We start from the raw sequence: 27,202 nt of genomic DNA, 5'->3' as shown, positions 1-27,202 counted from the left end.
TCGGCTGGGCGCACTCTGCGATTTTTTCCATTTGTATAGGGGTCTATAGGACAAAGGCAGGACTTACATACATTAATGTATATGAATGACCACCAGCGGTAGATCATAGTAAGAGACTAGTTTGGTATTTTTTCACATTTCAGAAGAATCATACATAAACATATATTTCTCAGAAACTCCAGATATCAGCTTTAAAGTTACCTCTAAATGTTGCCATATTTTCTATACCTATGATGATATTGGTATAGAAAATATTGGTATTGATTTATAGCTGGATAAATTAATCCACATGTTTCTAATCTAAATTACGCTAGGAATAGTTGTAAAAAGTCAGAAGTGGGTTTTGTTTCATACCTTTCCTATAACTGCTGACCGCTCTCATCTTCCCACTGATTGTTTACATGTCTTTTTTTATTTGTAGCATATCTGTGGCATTTGCTACTTTGTGTTGGACAAGTTATTGTTGGTAAACTCCAGCGTTTCTGCTTTGATCACATGACGAGTTTGGGGCCCTTGGCTGAGATGTAGGCTCCACTCAGGAGGAGAGGGGTGACCCTGGCGAAGGTTCATTGTTATCAGTGGTTACTGGGCATTGTTTGTGTCGTTCCCTAGCAACAGCTTCTTGCTAAGTACGATGTTTCCCACGACTAGCCCTGGAACGCTGCTGCAGCCATGATTCTTTGTGCTTTGAACCAAGAGCCAGACTAAGCGTGGCAAACTAGCGCATTGCTTTTTCACAATGTGAAAATGTCTTATAGTGTGACATTTAGATAATAATGCTAACATCAACTGGCTTTTAGTGAGAACTTAATTCATTTTAGAGGCTGCTTGCTGTGTAGCAGGGATGCTCATGTAGCATATGTAAATGTATACTACAGTCCAACAAGATGTCCATCAATACCAATGGAGTCTCAACATTGTCCATCTAAACTGCTCCTATAATGTACTAGTTACATTTTGATTATACATTTTAAACATGCACAACATTATGCGTTCAATATATTTTTATTTATCAAAAATGTAATGAAAAAAATGAAAATGTGTAGTTCATACTTAAAAAGGGGGAAACATTGTTATTGTGCTGGAATATTTTCTTCTTTCTTTCTTTCTTTCTTTTCTTTCTTTCTTTCTTCTTTCTTTCTTTCTTTTCCCGGTGTCTGAACCAACTCACCTACTCTTCACCCACTGAACCATTATGTAGAGTCACAAAAATTCACACAAAATTCAATCACGTGCTTCTCTAATTTCTGGCTATTTCCGATTTTAAAAATGCAAAAATTTGACGCGCCAGCGCCCCCAAGTACACTTGCAACAATGCATTACGAGATAGTAATTTCCAAAAATATGAATTAATCGTAGATAGAATCATGAAAATTGACAAAGAAGTAGATCATGACAAGACAAGTAGAAAATATAATTATGACCACACCAGAAAATCACAGGAAGTCCAGAATCTTTAATTGAAAATTGAAAATTACAAAATTGCTATTTCGCTCACGTTGTATTTTAACACTTTTCTACTATGGCGTTTCACTGACGGGGTTCAAAATCGCTGGAGATCATCTAAAGACGTGGGACACTGAAAGCCATCCATTAATTTTTGATAACTTTTACAGTATTTGCAGGGCGGAGCTGTGAATCTTGGCCAAAATGACTAAATATAATTTATTTGGTAAATGCTCCCATTTGCACATACAAACTTTGATTTGCATCAAATGTGAATCAGTTTGTAAACTCCCAGCCCTAAACCAGCTCAGTGTGGAAAAACGGACATTGCCGCGTCAGTGCTTTATTTATTACTATTATTTATTTATAGGGCATATACATATGTATAATCAAAGTCAAAGGTTCACGGATAATTAAATAACATGGGACAGGTTTTTAATGACAGTGAGTCTTTAAATGTGACTTAGATATGACACTGACTCAGACAAGCTTTTATCCCTGAGGCAAATCTTTTTTTTCAAACCAAATTTGAAAAAAAAAATTTAAGCTATTTTAGCTAATTATATTATTTTGTACCAACAAGACTTGCAGTAATCTTGTGTTTACCTTGATAGGCTATATTCAACGTTAAAAATAGGCTGTTATTATTCTATTCTAGGCAGCTACAGCAGGTAAGCAGTAGGCCATCTACCAGCAAAGAAGTTGAAAATGACACTTTGTACACTTTTTTTGTTCTGACAGGGGAAAAAGAGTACAGTACACTAATCTATCATTGTAGCTTGTAACTTGCTTAACTTCCATGTGCGTTCATTCCAAAGAAATAAAACGATAATGATTGACTGATCAGTGCTATAATGTGAAAACGTACCATTTCAAAGGTCAAGTAATTTTATTAAGATATGACATTAAATAAATATGTAATTCATTCAACATGTGCCTGTAATGTTTATTTATTTTTTAAGTTTCACACTGCTATAATAAGGCAGCCGTCAGTTCTACACGCCGCATAAAATGCCCTTATTTTTCACTGAACACCTGCCCCCCAAAATGTCTGTTGCACGCCACGGATGATCAGGGAGGAGTTTGTGAAAGGCAATTTATTAATTTGAACCGCTCTTTAGTTCTCTGCCCGTTTGATGCTGTGTGCTTACGTTATTGAATAATTGTTATTTTTTAAATTTATTTATTTATTTTATTATTACAGTTTACAGTGTACAGATTTTTATATAGATACTTGGGCCCAAGAGATGACCTGTAGGGGGGTAACGGCTTTTAACAATTTGTCTGACTTTCCATCTATCAGTCCTATTTAGTCCTATTTCGCCTTGTTTGTGTAAGTTAGTGTGGTGTGCATGAAGTTGATGTTGTGTCTAGCTTCTGTTGTAAATTGTAAATTATGAAGCCAGAACACAAAGCAGTACTGATCAAACACCCACTCCTGCCAGACGTGGGATTTGTGCTTCTATCTCTCACTCGTGCAGTTTTCTCTTATAGTCTGCTTACATTTCTATGAAAGCTGTATAGTTTCTTTGTGGGAATCTGGTGACTCTGTCTGGGAACTCTTTTATTTGCTTTGAGCTTAGATATGCAATGTTTTGGTGTCAGATCGTACCCTATTATCACTCTATAGAGGTGGGAACATGGATGGTCTCAGTACAGAGTAAACAAGTTGATACGGCAATGAGAAGGACACTGAGGAGGGGAAACAGAAGTAGGAGGAGCCTGATGTTGGTTTTTGTTTGAAAAGAAGAGTAGAAACCATCTGTTATCAACCAGTTTATGTTCCTGTGAGAGTGGTTTTACTGCACAGCAGCAGAACCTCTTCTTTTCAGCTTAGAACACAAATGCCCGACAAAGGATTTATGACTCTTGGCATTCTTGTTCTCTATGGGATGAATGGTTGAAGACAAACGAACCTTTGCTCCCATGTTTGGAATAAATCCCGCCCACACTTACAGCTCAGAGCATGAATCAGGACAAGCACCTGCTACTGATGCTAATGCGGTATTACTATTCACATGCCTTTGCCTAAGCACATACTTACAATCCTCTTTCTTTTTTTAACCACTTTAAGATGAGGAGAAAACAAACCTGTCATGACTGCACACATGTGTGCAACTGTTGTCGTGCATGTTCAGCTGTCAGGAGCAACACGTAGCAGCTGCTTTTCTCACAGACAGTTTTGTGGAATGTGGAGGACGTGCACAGAGGAATGACTGTGGCCACACCTCTCTCTTTAGTACAATTCCTCTAAATCACATGTCAAACATAGTATTTAGTAGGCCTGGGCAAGTCAATACGCTGTTAGCAGAGGTGAAAGTAATGGATTACACGTACTCACGTTTCTGTAATAGAGTTGCTTTTATTGGATACTTGTACTTTTTTGAGTATATTTCCAAACCAGTCATTTTACTCTAACTTACGTACGTTTGAAAATAAGTCATTCATTACATTTCCACACCCAAGCGTTACTGAGTAAATTATTATTCTTTGTTTGAAAATAATCCACGGACATTGTGAAATTACAAAAAACGGAATGACCAGACAACAATCGAATGCATCACGTCATAATCAACCAAAAAGAAACGTAAGGGGTGAAAGTAACTAGTAACATTTACTTTGATTACTATTTCATTGAGCTACTTATGTGTGGCTTACTTGTACTTGTACTTGAGTACAATTTAAATCCAGTAACAGTACTTTTACTTGTGTAGGATACATCAGTACTCTTTACACCCCTGTCTGTTGGCCAGTTTAAATTATTAGTTTATTTATCAATAGACAATTCAGTAAATCATTTTATTCATAAAACAATAAGATTATATTTATTTGATTTCAGGAGCATCTCAGCATAAAACCAGATCCTTCTTTTCACCCAGCATGAGTCATCATGACTGACGTAGTTGACTTAGCTAAATACATTCTGAATACCAGCTAAATTTTTTGTGTTTTCTTTTTGAATAATATGTCAAGGTTTCATTTGTTAACATATTATTCAAAGAGAAGACATAAAGAGTCTTGCTAGAATTACTATGCGGAAGTCAAGAAGTTGTTTTTTGGTTTTGTTCTCAAAGTAAAATGTGTGTCAAGCAAAAAAGACATGACTGCGCAGAGGTTTAAAATGTTACATCTTTATATATACAAATATAAAATAGGTTTTGTGTGATTAGGTTTATTGTGAAACGAGAGCATATCTTTGTGTACTACAAAGGCTTGTAACAACTTGAGAACAATATTGAGTTGCGAGTCATGAAGCCCAGCCTGCTGAGGTCCATGTGAGTCCTTTATAAAAAAGGGGAACCCCGTCTGAGTTGCTCATGGGCCTGATGCAGACCAACAGCACTGAGTCACCGAGAGCCCTTGTGATCTCCCACTGTGGTTCATTTCCTGCTCCCCCATCCAGCCTTTCCTCTTTTTCTCCATCTAAATCCATCCCAACAGGTGAAATGAAAATATAAGGTTTCATGGAATCCGACCTGTACGACTCCACCTACTTCCCTTTTTTTCCCATAGATCTCACACAAGAGAAATAGTGATGATGGGAGAAGGCAGGTCTGTCCTCCCTGAGAATCAGCCTTTGTGCTGGTTGTCCCACTGAAAAATCACTCCTCTGTTCTGTCACCACTGGGATACTGGGGGGGGGGTCGAAACTGGTCAGGCAAGAAGATAATCTGTTTATCACATTACTGCAAACAGCTCAACGGGGGGATGGAAACACACACACACACTTTTTTCACTTGTAAGTATGATACTTGGAATTTGAAGTACTAATTTACTATTTTTAGTAGAACTTTTAATGTAACTAATTTAATCTAGAGTTTTGGTACAATATGGAATATATATTCCCATCAGAGCTTTTTAATATAAACAATAATCCTTTTCAAGAGAATTGCTCTCACCTCTGATGGTATGTACAGTATGTTGTATGAATGAGATTTATTCACAAATTATTTTTGCTGTATGATTGACTTGTATGACTGAGTTGAATTCCAACTGGAAGATTTATTGTATTAGTTAGTGATCTTAAAATGATATTTATAATGATCGTAATTTTATTTTTATTTTTAACCGGTAGAATGTACATAACATGCACTGTATATATTGCATTTTGACCCCTCCCCTCAAGGACTACAGATGGAAAAAATAGCTTTTTTAAGATAGAGTCTGGTACAAACATATCTGTTTTTATAACTCAATGTATTTGTACACTGTCCTAATAAATTAATAAAGAAAGTGTCTATTTGTATGGTTGCCGTACCGACAACCAACCTTGCTATTGGTACAATTACCGAAGTACGTATGTAGCGTTCTAGGGTTAGGGTTAAGATTAGGGTTAGGTTATAATCCTATATTGCATCAATTTTGAGGGTTTGGGTTTGGGTCAGGTTTAATCTTAGTCACGTGACCTAAACTGGCCAAATATAGGTGCTGCATACGGATAGAATGTCGGTATATTGGTACGGCAACCGTACGGATAGCCACTGCCATGAATAAATAAAAATGAAATGATATGTATATATGGAGAGAGAGAGTTCATTTGCAAAAGCAGTTAAGTTGTATATGTATAATAAGGTTGTTGTTTTAACCCAGATAGCACACATACGTCTCGCCGATATCAGCCTCAGATCTTACGTCGGCATTCTACTCCTAATGCGTCATTTTGTGTGTGTGTTTTTTTTTGTCCCAAATCAGTGATATCACTTATAAAATTGTAGAACTGTAAAATGTCTCTTACATGAAGCTGTTTTTGTGTTGGGGCTCTTTTTTTGAAAATACATTTATGATCATGAACTGTTTCTTTATTTTGTCCACACATAATAAGCTATTTAGTGGTTGCATATTGTTTTTTGTTGTTGTTGTGATATTGCCATATTCCTATCAGATTTAAGTAAATACTCATCTATGAATATGGAGATATTTATACTAGTTGAATGATCTGAGCTAAATAAAGGTTAATAAAAGCTGGAGAGAGGCCGCGCTGAGCATCTTTAATCCATCGTCCAAACATCGGCCAAATGCTGATGTCTCCACAACTTCTGCCCAATGAGCAAACGCTCTCATAATACGTCCCGCCGATGCAACTTCATTCATCGTGCCAACGTCAGCGAGATGTGTGTGCTATCTGGGAAAATACATTTTGTAATTTATTTTAAAACTAATTTTGAAAAATTATAATATGATGCACATAGTTAAACAGGGCTAAGAAAGCAGTAAGGCACAAAAAATAACAAAAATAAAAAATCACCCAAATTCGGAGGTAAGGCATAATTTTCAAAAATTTCTAAAAAAAAAATTGAGTTAAGACCATCATTAGACCCTAAAAATGACTGCAAATGTGATGCACATACTCAAACAGGGCTAAGAAAGCAGTAAGGCACAAAAAAATGACAAAAATTTAAAAAAAAATCACAGAAAGTCGAAGGTAAGGCTATAGCAAGGCATAATTTGAGAAAAAAAAACAAAATAATTGAGTTAAGACCATCATTAGACCCTAAAAACTACTGCAAATATGATGTACATAGGTATACAGGGCTAAGAAAGCATTTGGGCACAACATTTACAAAAATAAAAAATCACCCAAAATCGGAGGTAAGGCTATATATAGCATATTTAGCTGTCGGCAGTGCAACCAGCTAAAGCAGATAAGCCGGCTTCCTCCTTCAGGTCTCGCAACCAGCCCATTGCAGTCTATCATGGTTCGGATAAGCCTAAACCTGACCACCGCCAGTCTACAGAGGACATCCAACCAGGGACTAAGCAGCAGAAGTGGAAGAGGATGTGTCTATACTGCAAGAGTACCGAGCATTACCTCTCACAGTGTTCAGACATCGTCCAGCGCTCGCCTGAAGAGATCGAAAGGTGGATCAATGATAGCAAGCAATGTTGCCACTGTGGTCGAGCTAACCACAAACAAGATGCCTGTACCCTAAAGAAAGCATGCAGCGAGTGCCAATAGATTCACCTCAGAGTACTTCACACCATTGCCAACCAAAGCCCCTACGTCTACCTCATTACACCAAAGGATCACACTTCATTTTCCAACTCCGTCAAAGGGGGGAAGGTGTATCTCACGGTGGCACCAATCATCATCAGCAATGGGAGTAATGGGTGCCGAACGCACTATTATATTGCCGGCAGCTGTCAAACACTTGGTACTTAAAGGTGAGACTGAGTCACTAGCCCTCCAGACAAAATGCCAGGACGTAACCTGCCCACAGAATGACACTGATTAAGGGTGCCTTCACTTCAAACCGGCGTAGTTCTTCAGAGCAAAATTATCCGTTTCTACACTTCTGGACGCTATCGACAACTGAGAGACATAAACTGCAGGGGTTCATCAGAGCACAGCCACCAATGCTACTGGGGTCAGATGCACCCACGGATCACTGCCAGAAAGCCCGTCAGTTCGGCCCAGCTGGGGCCTGGGCGTTCACACAGCTCTCGGTTGGGTCTTCAGGGTCCCGATGGTTTGGGTCTCAAACCTTACTACTTTACTTCAACCACTCAAGCCAGGGCAGATGAATCTTTGACATGTCGAACGTATGGCAGCTGATGTTCTAAACCATTCCGGAGTGAGCGGTTAGCCAGTGCGGTCCCGTCTGGATCATAAGGCGTGAAACATCCTTAGAGGAAAAAACTGAAAGGTAAAGGTCGGTGACATCTTCCGATATGCTACACCTCTGCCACGTATCGATGTCGGTGCAGTCATTCCCATGCTCCGTAGCACCGAACGATGACTAATGAATGACCCAGCTAGGGCTAAAGTGCATGAAGCCGAGATTAAGAAGCTTATCGATGGAGGATGCGTCACTAAACTTTCAGCAGAAGAGGTGTACAGTTCCAAAGAGTCATGCAGGTTCAAAGTCTTTGTGGGTACAAGGGTCTCTGAGATTCAGGAGCTGACGGCTCTGCACACCTGGCGGTATGTTGATACGGCAAACAACCCGGCCGACGATCTAACATGCGGCAAGACTTTGGCTGAGCTGGCGACATCGAATAGATGGACTCAAGGACAGCTGGCCATCACTTCCTTCCTCTACAGGATCAGAAGATGCTTCCGAGCTAAAGCACAGTATCTTTTGCGGAATCACACAGACAGTCCCAAAACTTCAGCTACCAGACGCCACAAAATTCAATAGTTGGATTGGTGTGGTCAAAGCCACACAAGAGGCAGTAGTGGATCCCCCCTCGCAGCAGCCTGAAGCTTGGGATGCTGAGAACTTCCTGCTCCAGACCAGCCAAGCAGACTGCTTTCTGGAAGAAATGAAGAGTCTCGGGGCAGGGAAACCAGTATCACCAAGCAGTAAGCTCAGTATGCTTTCACCTGAGATGGATCCTATGACGGGCCTCATTCGTGCGGGTGGACGCTTCCGGCAGATGGACGCTTCCGGCAGATGGACGACTCCTGCTCTGCTGAAATCCATCCAGTCGTCCTCGATCCTCATCATGCAGTGACAAATCTACTCATCCGGGATTTCGACGAACGCCTACTCCATCCAGGGTCTGACAGGGTCTTTGCCGAGATCAGACGCCAGTACTGGATACTGCAGGGGAGGCAGGCCATCAAGCACCATCGGAGATCTTGCACTGAATGCAGGAAGTGGAGAGGGAAGCCAATTGTGCCGAAGATGGCTGACCTACCTCCTGCTCGCCTGCGTGTCCTTAAACCTCCATTCTTCTCTACTGGGGTGGATTGTTTTGGGCCGTACATCGTTATGGTTGGACGGCGCAACGAGAAACGTTGGGGAGTCACCTTTAAGTGCCTCACGACACGTTGTGTCTATCTTGATCTACTGGCAAGCCTGGATACAGACTCCTTCCTCTTTGCCCTCAGGAGGTTTATCGCTCGTCGAGGAACACCTGCAGAGATTCTCCGTCCAAGGGATGAACTTTCGGGGTGCAGAGAGGGAGCTGAGTGGGGCCTTTGAAGCCATAGAGCCAGAACTCCAAGAAAGTCTCGCAAAGCACCGGATAAAGTTCAAGTTGAATCCACCAGCCGCACCTCAATTTGTCAAGCAGGCACTGCAGGTAGTCGTCGGCACACAGCCCCTCCAGGAGGAGGTCCTACTGACGTTCCTGATCGAAGTGGAAGACATTCTCAACGCAAAACCATTAGGATATGCTTCTTCAGATGTGGCAGACCCGGATCCCATGATGCCAAGTATATTGCTGATGGGGCGGCGAGATGCCTCTCTACCACAGGTCTCCTATGCCGCTGACACACTCACGAGAAGGCGTTGCCATCACTGCTGGGCGAGGTTTCTTCGTAGCTACCTTCCAACTCTCCAAGTCCGCCAGAAGTGGCGCCAACCTGCAGATAATATTGCCCAGGATACCGTGGTGATGGTGTTTGATCCTCAACTACCGCGAGCTTACTGGCCTGTCGGGAGAGTAGTGAAGCTGATTGCAGGGACCGATGGATGCATCGGTTCCGCAAAGGTCCAGGTTGGGGCAATGACTTACCTGCGACCAGTTGCACGTCTGGTCCAGCTTCCAGCCATTCTGGACGACTGTATGTGTGGAAATGTATGTGTTCTTACATAATAGCCATGCTATTCTGGGGGCGGCTGTTATACATTTCCTATGTTTCATTTTTATTACTGTGTTTTTATGTTCAGGCACCTAAACGGGCTGCTATTGTTTTCACCGTTGTGTTCGGGCACTGTTGCGGTCCGCGAAGGGGTCTTAACCACTGAATGTGCGATTGACAGTATTTTCCACTACACCCCGCGAGTGTTCGACCGGCCGATGTGTCGTCTGCTTTGAATGTGATGCGTTCATGAAAGAAAATACCATCACAAAATATCGGTTATCTTGTACATCAGTGAACAAGTGGATAATTCATCACTGTTTCCCTGCTGTGGCATACATAAAGACAAAGACTGAATTCTGTATCCTTGTTTCTCTCTCTGACTGGAGCAACTGGGTGGATGAGATGTTCCAGCAATTGTTATTACACACTGTCAAACACACGTGAGAAACAATAATCTCCAATAGCTATAGCAAGGCATAATTTTCAAAAATTTCAAACAAAAAAAAAAAAATTCAGTCAAGACCATCATGACACCCTAAAAACTACTGCAAATATGATGCACTTGGTTAAACAGGGCTAAGAAAGCAGTAAGGCACAGTAAATGACAAAAATAAAAATAAAAAATCACCCAAAGTTGGAGGTAAGGCTAAAGCAAGGCATAATTTTCAAAATTTCCAAAAAAAAAAAAAAAAATGAGTCGAGACCATCTTGAGACCCTAAAAACTACTGCAAATATGATGCACATACTTAAACAGGGTAAAGAAAGCAATTGGGCACAATATTTAAAAAATTTAAAAAATCACCTAAAATCAGAGGCAAGGCTATTGCAAGGCATAATTTTCAAAAATTTCAAACACAAAAAAAAGGGAGTTAAGACCATCAGTAGACCCTAAAAACTACTGCAAATATGATGCACATACTTAAACAGGGCCAATAAAGCAGTAAGGCACAAAAATGACAAAAATCAAAAAAATCACCCAAATTCGGAGGTAAGGCTAAAGCAAGGCAAAATTTTAAAAAAAATTCCAAAAAAAAAAAAAATGTGTTTAGACCATCATTAGATCTTAAAAAGTACTGCAAATATGATGCACATACATAAAAAGGGGTAAGAAAGAAGTAAGGCACAAAAATCAAAAATATCATTCAAAGTCAGAGGTAAGGCTAAAGCAAGGCATACATGTCAAAAATTTCCAAAAAAAAAAAAATTGAGTTAAGACCATCAGTAGACCTTAAAATCTAATGCAAATATGATGCACATACTTAAAAAGGGGTAAAAAAGAAGTAAGGCACAAAAAATGACAAAAATCAAAAAAATCACTCAAAGTCAGAGGTAAGGCTATAGCAAGGCATAATTTTCAGAAATTTCCAAAAAACAAAAAATTGAGTTAAGACCATCATTGGACCCTAAAAAATACTGCAAATATGATGCACATACTTAAAAAGGGGTAAGAAAGAAGTAAGGCACAAAAAATGACAAAAATCAAAAAAATCACTCAAAGTCAGAGGTAAGGCTATAGCAAGGCATAGTTTTCAGAAATTTCCAAAAAACAAAAAATTGAGTTAAGACCATCATTGGACCTTAAAAACTACTGCAAATATGATGCACATACTTAAAAAGGGGTAAGAAAGCAGGAAGACACATAAATGACAAAAATCAAAAAATCACCCAAATTCGGAGGTAAGGCTAAAGCAGGGCAAAATTTTAAAAAAATTTCCAAAAAAAAAATGGGTTTAGACCATCATTAGACCTTAAAAACTACTGCAAATATGATGCACATACTTAAAAAGGGGTAAGAAAAAAGTAAGGCACAAAAAATGACAAAAATCAAAAAAATCATTCAAAGACAGAGGTAAGGCTATAGCAAGGCATAATTTTCAAAAATTTCCAAAAAAAAAAAAATTGAGTTAAGACCCTCATTTGACCCTTAATACTACTGCAAGTATAATGCACATACTTAAACAGGGCTAAGAAAGCAGTATGGCGCAAAAAATGACAAAAATTTAAAAATCACCCAAATTCGGAGGTAAGGCTAAAGCAAGGCAAAATTTAAAAAAAAATTTCCAACAAAAAAAAATGAGTTTAGACCATCATTGGACCTTAAAAACTACTGCAAATATGATGCACATACTTAAAAAAGGGGTAAGAAAGAAGTAAGGCACAAAAAATGACAAAAATCAAAAAAATCACTCAAAGTCAGAGGTAAGGCTATAGCAAGGCATAATTTTCAGAAATTTCCAAAAAACAAAAAATTGAGTTAAGACCATCATTGGACCTTAAAAACTACTGCAAATATGATGCACATACTTAAAAATGGGTAAGAAAGAAGTAAGGCACAAAAATCAAAAATATCATTCAAAGTCAGAGGTAAGGCTAAAGCAAGGCATACATGTCAAAAATTTCCAAAAAAAAAAAAAATTGAGTTAAGACCATCATTAGACCCTAAAAAACTACTGCAAATATGATGCACATACTTAAAAAGGGGTAAGAAATAAGTAAGACAAAAAATGACAAAAATCAAAAAAATCATTCAAAGTCAGAGGTAAGGCTATAGCAAGGCATAATTTTCAAAAATTTCAAAAAAATTGAGTTAAGACCATCAGTAGACCCTAAAAACTACTGCAAATATGATGCACATACTTAAAAAGGGGTAAAAAATAAGTAAGGCACAAAAAATGACAAAAATCAAAAAAATCATTCAAAGTCAGAGGTAAGGCTATAGCAAGGCATAATTTTCAAAAATTTCCAAAAAAAAAAAATTGAGTTAAGACCATCATTAGACCTTAAAATCTACTGCAAATATGATGCACATACTTAAAAGGGGGTAAGAAAGAAGTAAGGCACAAAAAATTACAAAAATCAAAAAAATCACTCAAAGTCGGAGGTAAGGCTAAAGCAAGGCATACATGTCAAAAATTTCCAAAAAAAAAAAATTGAGTTAAGACCATCATTAGACCCTAAAAACTACTGCAAATATGATGCACATACTTAAAAAGGGGTAAGAAAGAAGTAAGGCACAAAAAATGACAAAAATCAAAAAAATCATTCAAATTCAGAGGTAAGGCTAAAGCAAAGCATAATTTTCAAAATTTCCAAAAAAAAAAAAAAAATGAGTCGAGACCATCAGTAGACCCTAAAACCTACTGCAAATACGATGCACATACTTAAACAGGGCCAAGAAAGCAGTAAGGCACAAAAATGATAAAAATCAAAAAATCACCCAAATTCGGAGGTAAGGTTAAAGCAAGGCAAAAATTTAAAAAAATTTCCAAAAAAAAAAAATGGGTTTAGACCATCATTGGACCTTAAAAACTACTGCAAATATGATGCACATACTTAAACAGGGCCAAGAAAGCAGTAAGGCACAAAAACAAAAATCAAAAATCATCCAAAGTCGGAGGTAAGGCTAAAGCAAGGCATGTTTTTTAAAATTTCCAAAAACAAAAAATTGAGTTAAGACCATCATTAGACCCTAAAAACATGATGCACATACTTAAATAGGGCTAAGAAAAAAGTAAGGCACAAAATATGACAAAAATAAAAAAAAAATTGCTCAAAGTCAGACGTAAGGCTTTAGCAAGGCATAATTTTCAAAAATTTGCAAAAAAAAAAAATTTGAGTTAAGACATCATTAGACCCTAAAAACTACTCAAAATATGATGCACGTGCTTAAATAGGGCTAAGAAAGAAGTAAGGCACAAAAAATGACAAAAATCAAAAAATCACCTAAAGTCGGAGGTAAGGCTAAAACAAGGCATAATTTTCAAAAATTTCCAAAAAAGAAAAAAATTGAGTCAAGACCATCTTGATAACCTATAAACTACTGAAAATACGATACACATACTTAAATTGGGCCAAGAAAGCAGTAAGGCACAAATATGACAAAAAATCAAAAATCACTCAAAATCGGAGGTAAGGCTATAGCAAGGCATAATTTTCAAAAATTTCAAAAAAAAAAAATTGAGTTAAGACCCTCATTTGACCCTTAATACTACTCCAAGTAATATGCACATACTTAAACAGGGCTAAGAAAGCAGTATGGCGCAAAAAATGACAAAAATCAAAAATCACCCAAATTCGGAAGTAAGGCTAAAGATAGGCATAATTTTCAAAATTTCCAAAAAAAAAAAAAAAAATGAGTCGAGACCATTAGTAGACCCTAAAAACTACTGCAAATACGATGCACATACTTAAACAGGGCCAAGAAAGCAGGAAGGCACAAAAATAACAAAAATTAAAAAATCACTCAAATTCGGAGGTAAGGCTAAAGCAAGGCAAAATTTTAAAAATTTCCAAAAAAAAAATGGGTTTAGACCATCATTAGACCTTAAAAACTACTGCAAATATGATGCACATACTTAAAAAGGGGTAAGAAAGAAGTAAGGCATAAAAATCAAAAATATCATTCAAAGTTAGAGGTAAGGCTAAAGCAAGGCATACAGTACATGTCAAAAATTTCCAAAAAAAAAAATTGAGTTAAGACCATCATTAGACCCTAAAACTACTGCAAATATGATGCACATACTTAAAAAGGGGTAAGAAAGAAGTAAGGCACAAAAAATGACAAAAATCCAAAAAATCATTCAAAGTCAGAGGTAAGGCTATAGCAAGGCATTATTTTCAAAAATTTCCAAAAAAAATTGAGTTAAGACCATCAATAGACCCTAAAAACTACTGCAAATATGATGCACATACTTAAAAAGGGGTAAGAAAAAAGTAAGGCACAAAAAATGACAAAAATCAAAAAAAAATCATTCAAATTCAGAGGTAAGGCTAAAGCAAGGCATAATTTTCAAAATTTCCAAAAAAAAACCAAATTGAATTAAGAACATTTTGAGAACCTAAAAACTACTGCAAATATGATGCACATACTTAAATAGGGCGAAGAAAGAAGCATGGCACAAAAAATGACAAAAATCAAAAAATCACTCAAAGTCAGAGGTAAGGCTAAAGCAAGGCATACATGTCAAAAATTTCCAAAAAAAAAAAAAATTGAGTTAAGACCATCATTAGACCCTTAAAACTACTGCAAATATGATGCACATACTTAAACGGGGCCCAGAAAGCAGTAAGGCACAAGAATGACAAAAATCAAAAAATCACCCAAATTCGGAGGTAAGGCTAAAGCAAGGCAAAATTTTAAAAAAATTTCCAAAAAAAAAATGGGTTTAGACCATCATTAGACCTTAAAAACTACTGCAAATATGATGCACATACTTAAAAAGGGGTAAGAAAGAAGTAAGGCACAAAAATCAAAAATATCATTCAAAGTCAGAGGTAAGGCTAAAGCAAGGCATACAGTACATGTCAAAATTTCCAAAAAAAAAAATTGAGTTAAGACCATCATTAGACCCTAAAAACTACTGCAAATATGATGCACATACTTAAAAAGGGGTAAGAAAGAAGTAAGGCACAAAAATCAAAAATATCATTCAAAATCAGAGGTAAGGCTAAGGCAAGACATACATGTCAAAAATTTCCAAAAAAAAAAAAATTGAGTTAAGACCATCATTAGACCCTAAAAACTACTGCAAATATGATGCGCATACTTAAAAAGGGGTAAGAAATAAGTAAGACAAAAAATAACAAAAATAAATAAATCACCCAAAATCGGAGGTAAGGCTATAGCAAGGCATAATTTTCAAAAATTTCAAAAAATAAAATTTGAGTTAAGACCATCATTAGACCCTAAATACTACTGCAAGTAATATGCACATACTTAGAAAGGGCTAAAAATAAGTAAGGCACAAAAAATGACAAAAATCAAAAAATCATTCAAAGTCAGAGGTAAGGCTATAGCAAGGCATTATTTTCAAAAATTTCCAAAAAAAAAAAATTGAGTAAGACCATCAATAGACCCTAAAACTACTGCAAATATGATGCACATACTTAAAAAGGGGTAAGAAAAAAGTAAGGCACAAAAAATGACAAAAATCAAAAAAAATCATTCAAATTCAGAGGTAAGGCTAAAGCAAGGCATAATTTTCAAAATTTCCAAAAAAAAAAAAATTGAATCAAGAACATTTTGAGAACCTAAAAAACTACTGCAAATATGATGCACATACTTAAATAGGGCGAAGAAAGAAGCATGGCACAAAAATGACAAAAATCAAAAAATCACTCAAAGTCAGAGGTAAGGCTAAATAAAGCAAGGCATACATGTCAAAAATTTCCAAAAAAAAAAAAATTGAGTTAAGACCATCATTAGACCCTTAAAACTACTGCAAATATGATGCACATACTTAAACGGGGCCCAGAAAGCAATAAGGCACAAGAATGACAAAATCAAAAATTACCCAAAGTCGGAGGTAAGTCTATAGCAAGGCATAATTTTTAAAAATTTCCAAAAACAAAAAAATTGAGTTAAGACCATCATTAGACCTTAAAAACTACTGCAAATATGATGCACATACTTAAACAGGGCCAAGAAAGCAGTAAGGCACAAAAATGACAAAAATAAAAAAATCACCCAAAGTCGGAGGTAAGGCTAAAGCAAGGCATGTTTTTTAAAAATTTCCAAAAACAAAAAAATTGAGTTAAGACCATCATTAGACCCTAAAAACTACTGCAAATATGATGCACATACTTAAATAGGGCTAAGAAAAAAGTAAGGCACAAAATATGACAAAAATAAAAAAAAATTGCTCAAAGTCAGACGTAAGGCTTTAGCAAGGCATAATTTTCAAAAATTTGCAAAAAAAAAAAATTGAGTTAAGACTTCATTAGACCCTAAAACTACTCAAAATATGATGCACACGTGCTTAAATAGGGCTAAGAAAGACGTAAGGCACAAAAAATGACAAAAATCAAAAAATCACCTAAAGTCGGAGGTAAGGCTAAAACAAGGCATAATTTTCAAAAATTTCCAAAAAGAAAAAAATTGAGTCAAGACCATCTTGATAACCTATAAACTACTGAAAATACGATGCACATACTTAAACAGGGCTAAGAAAGCAGTATGGCGCAAAAAATAACAAAAATCAAAAATCACCCAAATTCGGAGGTAAGGCTATAGCAAGGCATAATTTTCAAAAATTTCAAAAATTAAAATTTGAGTTAAGACCATCATTAGACCCTAAATACTACTCCAAGTAATATGCACATACTTAAACAGGGCTAAGAAAGCAGTAAGGCACAAAAATCAAAAATATCATTCAAAGTCAGAGGTAAGGCTAAAGCAAGGCATACAGTACATGTCAAAAATTTCCAAAAAAAAAAAATTGAGTTAAGACCATCATTAGACCCTAAAAACTACTGCAAATATGATGCACATACTTAAAAAGGGGTAAGAAAGAAGTAAGGCACAAAAATCAAAAATATCATTCAAAGTCAGAGGTAAGGCTAAAGCAAGACATACATGTCAAAAATTTCCAAAAAAAAAAAAATTGAGTTAAGACCATCATTAGACCCTAAAAACTACTGCAAATATGATGCACATACTTAAAAAGGGGTAAGAAATAAGTAAGACAAAAAATGACAAAAATCAAAAAAATCATTCAAAGTCAGAGGTAAGGCTATAGCAAGGCATAATTTTCAAAAATTTCAAAAAAATTGAGTTAAGACCATCAGTAGACCCTAAAAACTACTGCAAATATGATGCACATACTTAAAAAGGGGTAAAAAATAAGTAAGGCACAAAAAATGACAAAAATCAAAAAAATCATTCAAAGTCAGAGGTAAGGCTATAGCAAGGCATTATTTTCAAAAATTTCCAAAAAAAAAAATTGAGTTAAGACCATCAATAGACCCTAAAAACTACTGCAAATATGATGCACATACTTAAAAAGGGGTAAGAAAAAAGTAAGGCACAAAAAATGACAAAAATCAAAAAAAAATCATTCAAATTCAGAGGTAAGGCTAAAGCAAGGGATAATTTTCAAAATTTCCAAAAAAAAAAAAAATTGAATCAAGAACATTTTGAGAACCTAAAAACTACTGCAAATATGATGCACATACCTAAATAGGGCGAAGAAAGAAGCATGGCACAAAAAATGACAAAAATCAAAAAATCACTCAAAGTCAGAGGTAAGGCTAAAGCAAGGCATACATGTCAAAAATTTCCAAAAAAAAAAAAAATTGAGTTAAGACCATCATTAGACCCTTAAAACTACTGCAAATATGATGCACATACTTAAACGGGGCCCAGAAAGCAGTAAGGCACAAGAATGACAAAAATCAAAAAATTACCCAAAGTCGGAGGTAAGGCTATAGCAAGGCATAATTTTTAAAAATTTCAAAAAACAAAAATTGAGTTAAGACCATCATTAGACCCTAAAAACTACTGCAAATATGATGCACATACTTAAATAGGGCTAAGAAAAAAGTAAGGCACAAAATATGACAAAAATAAAAAAAAAATTGCTCAAAGTCAGACGTAAGGCTTTAGCAAGGCATAATTTTCAAAAATTTGCAAAAAAAAAAAAATTGAGTTAAGACTTCATTAGACCCTAAAAACTACTCAAAATATGATGCACGTGCTTAAATAGGGCTAAGAAAGAAGTAAGGCACAAAAAATGACAAAAATCAAAAAATCACCTAAAGTCGGAGGTAAGGCTAAAACAAGGCATAATTTTCAAAAATTTCCAAAAAAAAAAAAAATTGAGTCAAGACCATCTTGATAACCTATAAACTACTGAAAATACGATACACATACTTAAATGGGGCCAAGAAAGCAGTAAGGCACAAATATGACAAAAAATCAAAAATCACCCAAAGTCAGAGGCAAGGCATAATTTTCAAAAATTTCAAAAAAATTGAGTTAAGACCATCAGTAGACCCTAAAAACTACTGCAAATATGATGCACATACTTAAAAAGGGGTAAGAAAGATGTAAGGCACAAAAAATGACAAAAATAAAAAAAAATCATTCAAATTCAGAGGTAAGGCTAAAGCAAGGTATAATTTTCAAAATTTCCAAAAAAAAAAAAAAAATGAGTCGAGACCATTAGTAGACCCTAAAAACTACTGCAAATACGATGCACATACTTAAACAGGGCCAAGAAAGCAGGAAGGCACAAAAATGACAAAAATCAAAAAATCACCCAAATTCGGAGGTAAGGCTAAAGCAAGGCAAAATTTTAAAAAAATTTCCAAAAAAAAATGGGTTTAGACCATCATTAGACCTTAAAAACTACTGCAAATATGATGCACATACTTAAAAAGGGGTAAGAAAGAAGTAAGGCACAAAAATCAAAAATATCATTCAAAGTCAGAGGTAAGGCTAAAGCAAGGCATACAGTACATGTCAAAAATTTCCAAAAAAAAAAAATTGAGTTAAGACCATCAGTAGACCCTAAAAACTACTGCAAATATGATGCACATACTTAAAAAGGGGTAAGAAAGAAGTAAGGCATAAAAATCAAAAATATCATTCAAAGTCAGAGGTAAAGCTAAAGCAAGGCATACAGTACATGTCAAAAATTTCCAAAAAAAAAAATTGAGTTAAGACCATCATTAGACCCTAAAAACTACTGCAAATATGATGCACATACTTAAAAAGGGGTAAGAAATAAGTAAGACAAAAAATGACAAAAATCAAAAAAATCATTCAAAGTCAGAGGTAAGGCTATAGCAAGGCATAATTTTCAAAAATTTCAAAAAATTGAGTTAGGACCATCAGTAGACCCTAAAACTACTGCAAATATATGCACATACTTAAAAGGGGTAAGAAGAAGAAGTAAGGCATAAAAATCAAAAATATCATTCAAAGTCAGAGGTAAGGCTAAAGCAAGGCATACAGTACATGTCAAAAATTTCCAAAAAAAAAAAAATTTAGTTAAGACCATCATTAGACCCTAAAAACTACTGCAAATATGATGCACATACTTAAAAAGGGGTAAAAAATAAGTAAGGCACAAAAAATGACAAAAATCAAAAAAATCATTCAAAGTCAGAGGTAAGGCTATAGCAAGGCATTATTTTAAAAATTTCCAAAAAAAAAAAAAATGAGTTAAGACCATCATTAGACCCTAAAAACTACTGCAAATATGATGCACATACTTAAAAAGGGGTAAGAAAGAAGTAAGGCACAAAAAATGACAAAAATCAAAAAAAAATCATTCAAATTCAGAGGTAAGGCTAAAGCAAGGCATAATTTTCAAAATTTCCAAAAAAAAAAAAAAATGAGTCGAGACCATCAGTAGACCCTAAAAACTACTGCAAATACGATGCACATACTTAAACAGGGCCAAGAAAGCAGTAAGACACAAAAATCAAAAAATCACCCAAATTCGATGGTAAGGCTAAAGCAAGGCAAAAATTTAAAAAAATTTCCAAAAAAAAAAAAATGGGTTTAGACCATCATTGGACCTTAAAAACTACAGCAAATATGATGCACATACTTAAAAAAGGGGTAAGAAAGAAGTAAGGCACAAAAATCAAAAATATCATTCAAAGTCAGAGGTAAGGCTAAAGCAAGACATACATGTCAAAAATTTCCAAAAAAAAAAAAATTGATTTAAGACCATCATTAGACCCTAAAAACTACTGCAAATATGATGCACATACTTAAAAAGGGGTAAGAAATAAGTAAGACAAAAAATGACAAAAATCAAAAAAATCATTCAAAGTCAGAGGTAAGGCTATAGCAAGGCATAATTTTCAAAAATTTCAAAAAAAAAAAATTGAGTTAAGACCCTCATTTGACCCTTAATACTACTGCAAGTATAATGCACATACTTAAACAGGGCTAAGAAAGCAGTAAGGCATGAAAATCAAAAATATCATTCAAAGTCAGAGGTAAGGCTAAAGCAAGGCATACAGTACATGTCAAAAATTTCCAAAAAAAAAAATTGAGTTAAGACCATCATTAGACCCTAAAAACTACTGCAAATATGATGCACATACTTAAAAAGGGGTAAAAAAATAAGTAAGGCACAAAAAATGACAAAAATCAAAAAATCATTCAAAGTCAGAGGTAAGGCTATAGCAAGGCATTATTTCAAAAAATTCCAAAAAAAAAAAATTGAGTTAAGACCATCATTAGACCCTAAAAACTACTGCAATATGATGCACATACTTAAAAAGGGGTAAGAAAGAAGTAAGGCACAAAAAATGACAAAAATCCAAAAAAAAAATCATTCAAATTCAGAGGTAAGGCTAAAGCAAGGCATAATTTTCAAAATTTCCAAAAAAAAAAAAAAATGAGTCGAGACCATCAGTAGACCCTAAAACTACTGCAAATACGATGCACATACTTAAACAGGGCCAATAAAGCAGTAAGGCACAAAAATCAAAAATCACCCAAATTCGATGGTAAGGCTAAAGCAAGGCAAAAATTTAAAAAATTTCCAAAAAAAAAAAAATGGGTTTAGACCATCATTGGACCTTAAAAACTACTGCCAATATGATGCACATACTTAAAAAGGGGTAAGAAAGAAGTAAGACACAAAAATCAAAAATATCATTCAAAGTCAGAGGTAAGGCTAAAGCAAGGCATACATGTCAAAAATTTCCAAAAAAAAAAAAATTGAGTTAAGACCATCATTAGACCTTAAAATCACTGCAAATATGATGCACATACTTAAAAAGGGGTAAGAAAGAAGTAAGGCACAAAAAATGACAAAAATCAAAAAAATCACTCAAAGTCAGAGGTAAGGCTATATATAGCAAGGCATAATTTTCAGAAATTTCCACAAAAAAAAAATTGAGTTTAGACCATCATTAGACCTTAAAAACTACTGCAAATATGATGCACATATTTAAACAGGGCCAAGAAAGCAGCAAAAAATGACAAAAATCAAAAAATCACCCAAAGTCGGCGGTCAAGCTAAAGCAAGGCAAAATTTTCAAAATTTTCCAAAAAAAAAAAAAATTGAATCAAGAACATTTTGAGAACCTAAAAACTACTGCAAATATGATGCACATACTTAAATAGGGCTAAGAAAGAAGCATGGCACAAAAAATGACAAAAATCAAAAAATCACTCAAAGTCAGAGGTAAGGCTAAAGCAAGGCATACATGTCAAAAATTTCCAAAAAAAAAAAAAATTGAGTTAAGACCATCATTAGACCCTTAAAACTACTGCAAATATGATGCACATACTTAAACGGGGCCCAGAAAGCAGTAAGGCACAAGAATGACAAAAATCAAAAAATCACCCAAAGTCGGAGGTAAGGCAAGGCATAATTTTCAAAAATTTCCAAAAAAAAAAAAAATTGAGTCAAGACCATTTTGAGAACCTAAAAACTATTGCAAATATGATGCACATACTGAAATAGGGCTAAGAAAGAAGTAAGGCACAAAATATGACAAAAATGAAAAAACAATCACCCAAAGTCAGAGGTAAGGCTATAGCAAGGCATAATTTTTAAAAATTTCCAAAAACAAAAAAATTGAGTTAAGACCATCATTAGACCTTAAAAACTACTGCAAATATGATGCACATACTTAAACAGGGCCAAGAAAGCAGTAAGGCACAAAAATAAAAAAAAATCACCCAAAGTCGGAGGTAAGGCTTTAGCAAGGCATAATTTTCAAAAATTTCCAAAAAAAAAAAACAATTGAGTTTAGACCATTGTTAGACCCTAAAAACTACTGCAAATATGATGCACATACTTAAACGTGGCCCAGAAAGCAGTAAGGCACAAGAATGACAAAAATCACCCAAAGTTGGAGGTAAGGCTAAAGCAAGGCATAATTTTCAAAAATTTCCAAAAAAAAAAAAAAAATTGAGGCAAGACCATTTTGAGAACCTAAAAACTACTGCAAATATGATGCACATACTTAAACAGGGCCAAGAAAGCAGTAAGGCACAAAATAAAAAAATCACCCAAATTTAGAGGTAAGGCTAGAGCAAAGCATAATTTTCAAAAATTTGCAAAAAAAAAAAAAATTGAGTTAAGACATCATTAGACCCTAAAAACTACTGCAAATATGATGCACATAGTTAAACAGAGCTAAGAAAGAATTTGTGCACAATATTTACAAAATTTAAAAAATCACCCAAAAATGGAGGCAAGGCTATAGCAAGGCATAATTTTCAAAAATTTCAAACACAAAAATTGAGTTAAGACCATTATTAGACCTTAAAAACTACTGCAAATATGATGCACTGTATGTGTGCTATCTGGGAAAATACATTTTCTCCAACGGATTTAATTTCAAACTAATTTACCAAACATGTATGAAAACAGAGTTTAGACTCTCTAAAATAGACTCCTATGCAGTTATGAGAAGAATGAAAAACTCTTGATGCATAGCTGGGTTGTTCTGGAGGTCATAAAGGACATTGATGAGCTGTTTGCTTTGCTTTCAGGAATGAACGTGCTCGATGGATCAGTGCCCTCGGTCACAATGACAACAACAACCAGAGTCTGGACAGAGCCAGTAAGTTTACACTGACTGACAGTGACCGCTTTATTTAGCCTCTACTACCATCATGTGGTGATTTGGTGAACTACAAATAACGCCCACAAGTCATCTTGAAAGCTGAGAGCATTAATTTATCTCTAATCCGTCATATCAACCACAGTTGAGCTTTACTAGTGCTAGAAATTACACAAATACATGTACCTCAATCAAATAATGTCATTATTAGTATCAGTGAAGCAAAAAGCAGAAAGTCTTATATGCTTATACAGAGGCGGGAAAAAGAAAAATCAGGTTTGCCATTGGCTTTCCAAAATAAAACAACCAATCAGGAAGCTGGATTCCTCCTACATCATTTGCATTAAGTCTACTAGTATTACTAGTGAATTTTTTGGCTTTACTAATAGGGGTGACTATTGGAAAGGATGTTGCAATACGATATGTATCACGATACTTTGGTCGCGATACAATATTATTGCGATATATAGCAATATTCTACCCAGTTAATATCAAACTTAAACGTAGAGATGAAAACTGAAGTTGCTGTATATGTTCATCAGAAGATATTGATCATTCAGATGACAAATTGAGTCCAAACTATTTGCTTCAAAACATCCTTTTTATTATTTATTATTTATTATTAGTGATTTGCACATTTTCACTGAAAAAAAAAGAAAATGCAGCATTCCACACTGCCATCATAAAATAAAGTGCAACAAGTTTCTTTTCACTGAAACTATTGTGTAGAAGTCTCAAAGTAACCATGACAACATAATGGCGGCATTGTAACAACTGTAACTGTAAAATAATTTGTCCTATTGTGTCAGTTTAAACACTGATCTGAACAGATTATATGAAAATAAAATGTCTGCATACATAAATAATGCAGTCATTACACTTCCATCATAAAAACACGTGCATCAAGTAACCATTGCAACACACTGAAAGCATTGTAACCACCACTGAAATATTGCACAAATACACAAAAATATAGATAAAAAAAACAATTAAAAAACTGATTTCAAATCGGCACCCGAAAAATCGCGATATATCGTGAAATCGATTTTTTTTTCACACCACTATTTACTAGTAATACTAGTGTTCTAGTATTCTTAGTGGTACAAGTAAACTTTTTTTTTTTTGTGCACTAGTGTACGAGTAGACTTTACTAGAAAAGGATTATTTAAATGAATTTAAAAAAAGATTCTGTAACACCACAAGGAATCTTTCACTTCCTCAAATACAAGATAAACAAAATGTATGAATAAATAATTAATGAAATAACAATAAAAATTTAAATATATTTCATTTTTTTAAAGATCATTATTATTTTTCAAATCCTCAAATATATATATATATATATATATTTTTTTAAAGTTTCTGGGGTCCCCAGAAATTTTCTCATGCTAAATTAAAGATCCTTTTGCATGTGACGTGTGATGACTCAGCATTCCTTCCTGTTTGTGTGTATTTTTTAGATGCCATGCAGGTGGAGGTGATCAGAACGTACACCTCCAAGCAGCCGGATGAGTTGTCTCTGCAGGTGGCCGACGTGGTACTAATCTCACAGATGGTAGATGGTACGTCAGCTCCTAGTGTCACTGTGTTATACATCAGACCCATTAGAAAAGCATAGAAAGCCCAACATTAAAGAGACGATCACAATATTCTCACTTTTTCTTTCTGCTTTCAAAGCTCCATTCACCCTCCACTGCCTCCTTTAATCATGCTCTTTTGTGCTTTCATTTTTTTTTTACATAATACACTCCATATTTTCAGTATGTGGCTTTGAATCAGCACAAACACACTGAAGCCAAAGGTTATTTTCCTTTTGGTGGCCATAGCAACTGATTTTAATGTGAGAGAAGGCAAGATGGTAGTAATGCTTAGGGGGGAAAAAGCATGTTCTTTGGTGTCATGTGAGTTATGTAATGTGTGTGCGTAGGCTGGTATCAAGGTGAGCGACTGCGTGACGGAGAGCGGGGATGGTTTCTGACCGAGTGCGCTGAGCCAATCACATGTCAGGCCACCATAGAACGCAACCGGCAGCGTATGGACCGCCTACAGGGACTGGAGACCAACGTGTGATCAAGGCCTCCATCTAACCTTTAGTATTATCCACGTCCTGCTCTTTTAAAAGACTAAATGCAGTGAAATGAGTTCAGAGACAGAGTCATCAGAACAAGTTCATCACTATGGATGTGTGGAGGCTGCTGATGAAACAAACAATAACAACAACAGAAGAAGAACAGATGTTCCTCCTCACTGATTGGTCTGTATGTGGGCGTAGATAGAAACTTTACACCGTCTACCAAAGTTAAGCATATATATATATATATATATATATATATATATATATAACTCAACTCAAGACTAGGAACTTAAACAAAAACATCTTCATGGAAGATGTTTGTAATACATATTTGTCAGTGTGGGTTAATAGAGAAAGTATATACAAATATGACTTATGAACTCTACTACATAAAAAAATAAACCAAAAGCAACGCATAAAGGTGACAGAAATGACGATAAGTTCTGACTGGTAATATCAAAACGTTCTTTTACTGTATGTGCTTTTAAAAACTTCCAATTTTTCAATAGAAATCAATTATACTGTATATAGTTTTGTGTTGTCTTACTTTCGGTAAACAATAATAATAGCTTAATACTGGTAATGATATGGGTGTCCTGATCCAACTTTTCCTCTTCCGAAACGATACCAATATTGCAGCCTTGAATATTGGTAGATACCGATATCAACACAGATCATACATAACTATATTTATTTTGTAGTGTGCAATGTTAGAAAAGTCTTGATCATGTGATATTACTCAGAGAACAATAGTCAGCAACAGTACAGTATAATAAGACCTGACCCATTTATGTATTATTAACAATGGGTTACTTACAGTACATTTCAGCCTTAAACATAAGAATATTCTACAATTGAATAAAATGATTGAATAAATTCATTGGAACACCCTGAAAAATAACATTAATAAACACATTAATAAGAAAAATTATATTTGTAAAATAACCACTAGTTTAACACAAATATAAGAATATTCTACAATTGAATAGAATAAGAAAAATCTAAATTACCAGTAGAAGAACGTGAAAAATAACCTCTAAACAAATAAAAACAAATTATACTTCGGATTCAAATTTCAGATTTTTTTTTTTTGCGATTACTTTTTTTATTCAATTGTAAAACACTAAATATTATGTTAAAGGTTAAAATTGATGTAATCAGTTGGTTAATAATAATAGAGTCAGTTTTTCTCATACCTACTGTTGCTGACTATTGTTCTCTGTTTGAGAAACATCACTTGATCAAACCTTTTCTAACATTCCACACTACAAATAAGTAATTATTCTTTTTTTTATTAAAAAAAAAAAAAAAAGTAATACAATTATGTATGATTCATGCTGATATTGGATCAATATCGGTACGATACGCAAAGGCTGCAATATTGGTACCATATTGGAAATAAAAAAAGTTGTATCGGGACATCCCTACAGTAAACACAGATGAATAGTTTGTGTTGTTGCAGTTAAGTTTTTAGTCACGCTTTGCTTAAAGATGCATTTAAGTTAAAAAGTAATTTATTTCCTAATGACGACCACAGCAGTCGTGGGTAGAACTGGAGGAGTGTTCACTTTGCTTTGCACTCAGGGAAACACATTCACAGCTGTTTGTAGCTAATGTAAATCATTGGTGCAGTGTTCTGTAAATATGCAAGCTGTCTTTGTAATTTCGATGTGTTGTTTTTTTTTTTGTAAATACAGATTTCAAAAAACTATTTGACTTTTGTATATTTTAAATACAGCCACTGGAAATAAAAAAAAAAAAAAAAAAAAAAAACATCTTAACAGTCTGATCCATCTCTCTTCCCTGCAGATCAAAGCTGGATAAA

At 35.0% G+C, this 27,202-nt stretch overlaps 1 protein-coding gene across 1 annotated transcript in view; it reads left to right on the top strand.

The window, feature by feature from the left end:
- LOC114474128 (rho guanine nucleotide exchange factor 26-like) overlaps window positions 1-26,511 on the top strand; it is a 51,180-nt gene extending 24,669 nt beyond the window's left edge. The window contains exons 13-15 of the mRNA XM_028464172.1: window positions 23,233-23,303; window positions 24,764-24,865; window positions 25,231-26,511. Of these exons, the coding sequence (XP_028319973.1) occupies window positions 23,233-23,303; window positions 24,764-24,865; window positions 25,231-25,373 (316 nt within the window). The 3' untranslated portion in view covers window positions 25,374-26,511. The remainder of the gene's footprint in view (window positions 1-23,232; window positions 23,304-24,763; window positions 24,866-25,230) is intronic.
- The last annotated feature ends 691 nt before the right edge of the window (window positions 26,512-27,202 follow it).

Source organism: Gouania willdenowi, chromosome 13 (assembly GCF_900634775.1).
Source record: "Gouania willdenowi chromosome 13, fGouWil2.1, whole genome shotgun sequence".
Taxonomy (NCBI): domain Eukaryota; kingdom Metazoa; phylum Chordata; class Actinopteri; order Blenniiformes; family Gobiesocidae; genus Gouania; species Gouania willdenowi.
Note: the sequence above shows the minus strand (reverse complement) of the source record. Positions and strands in the feature narration are given on the sequence as shown.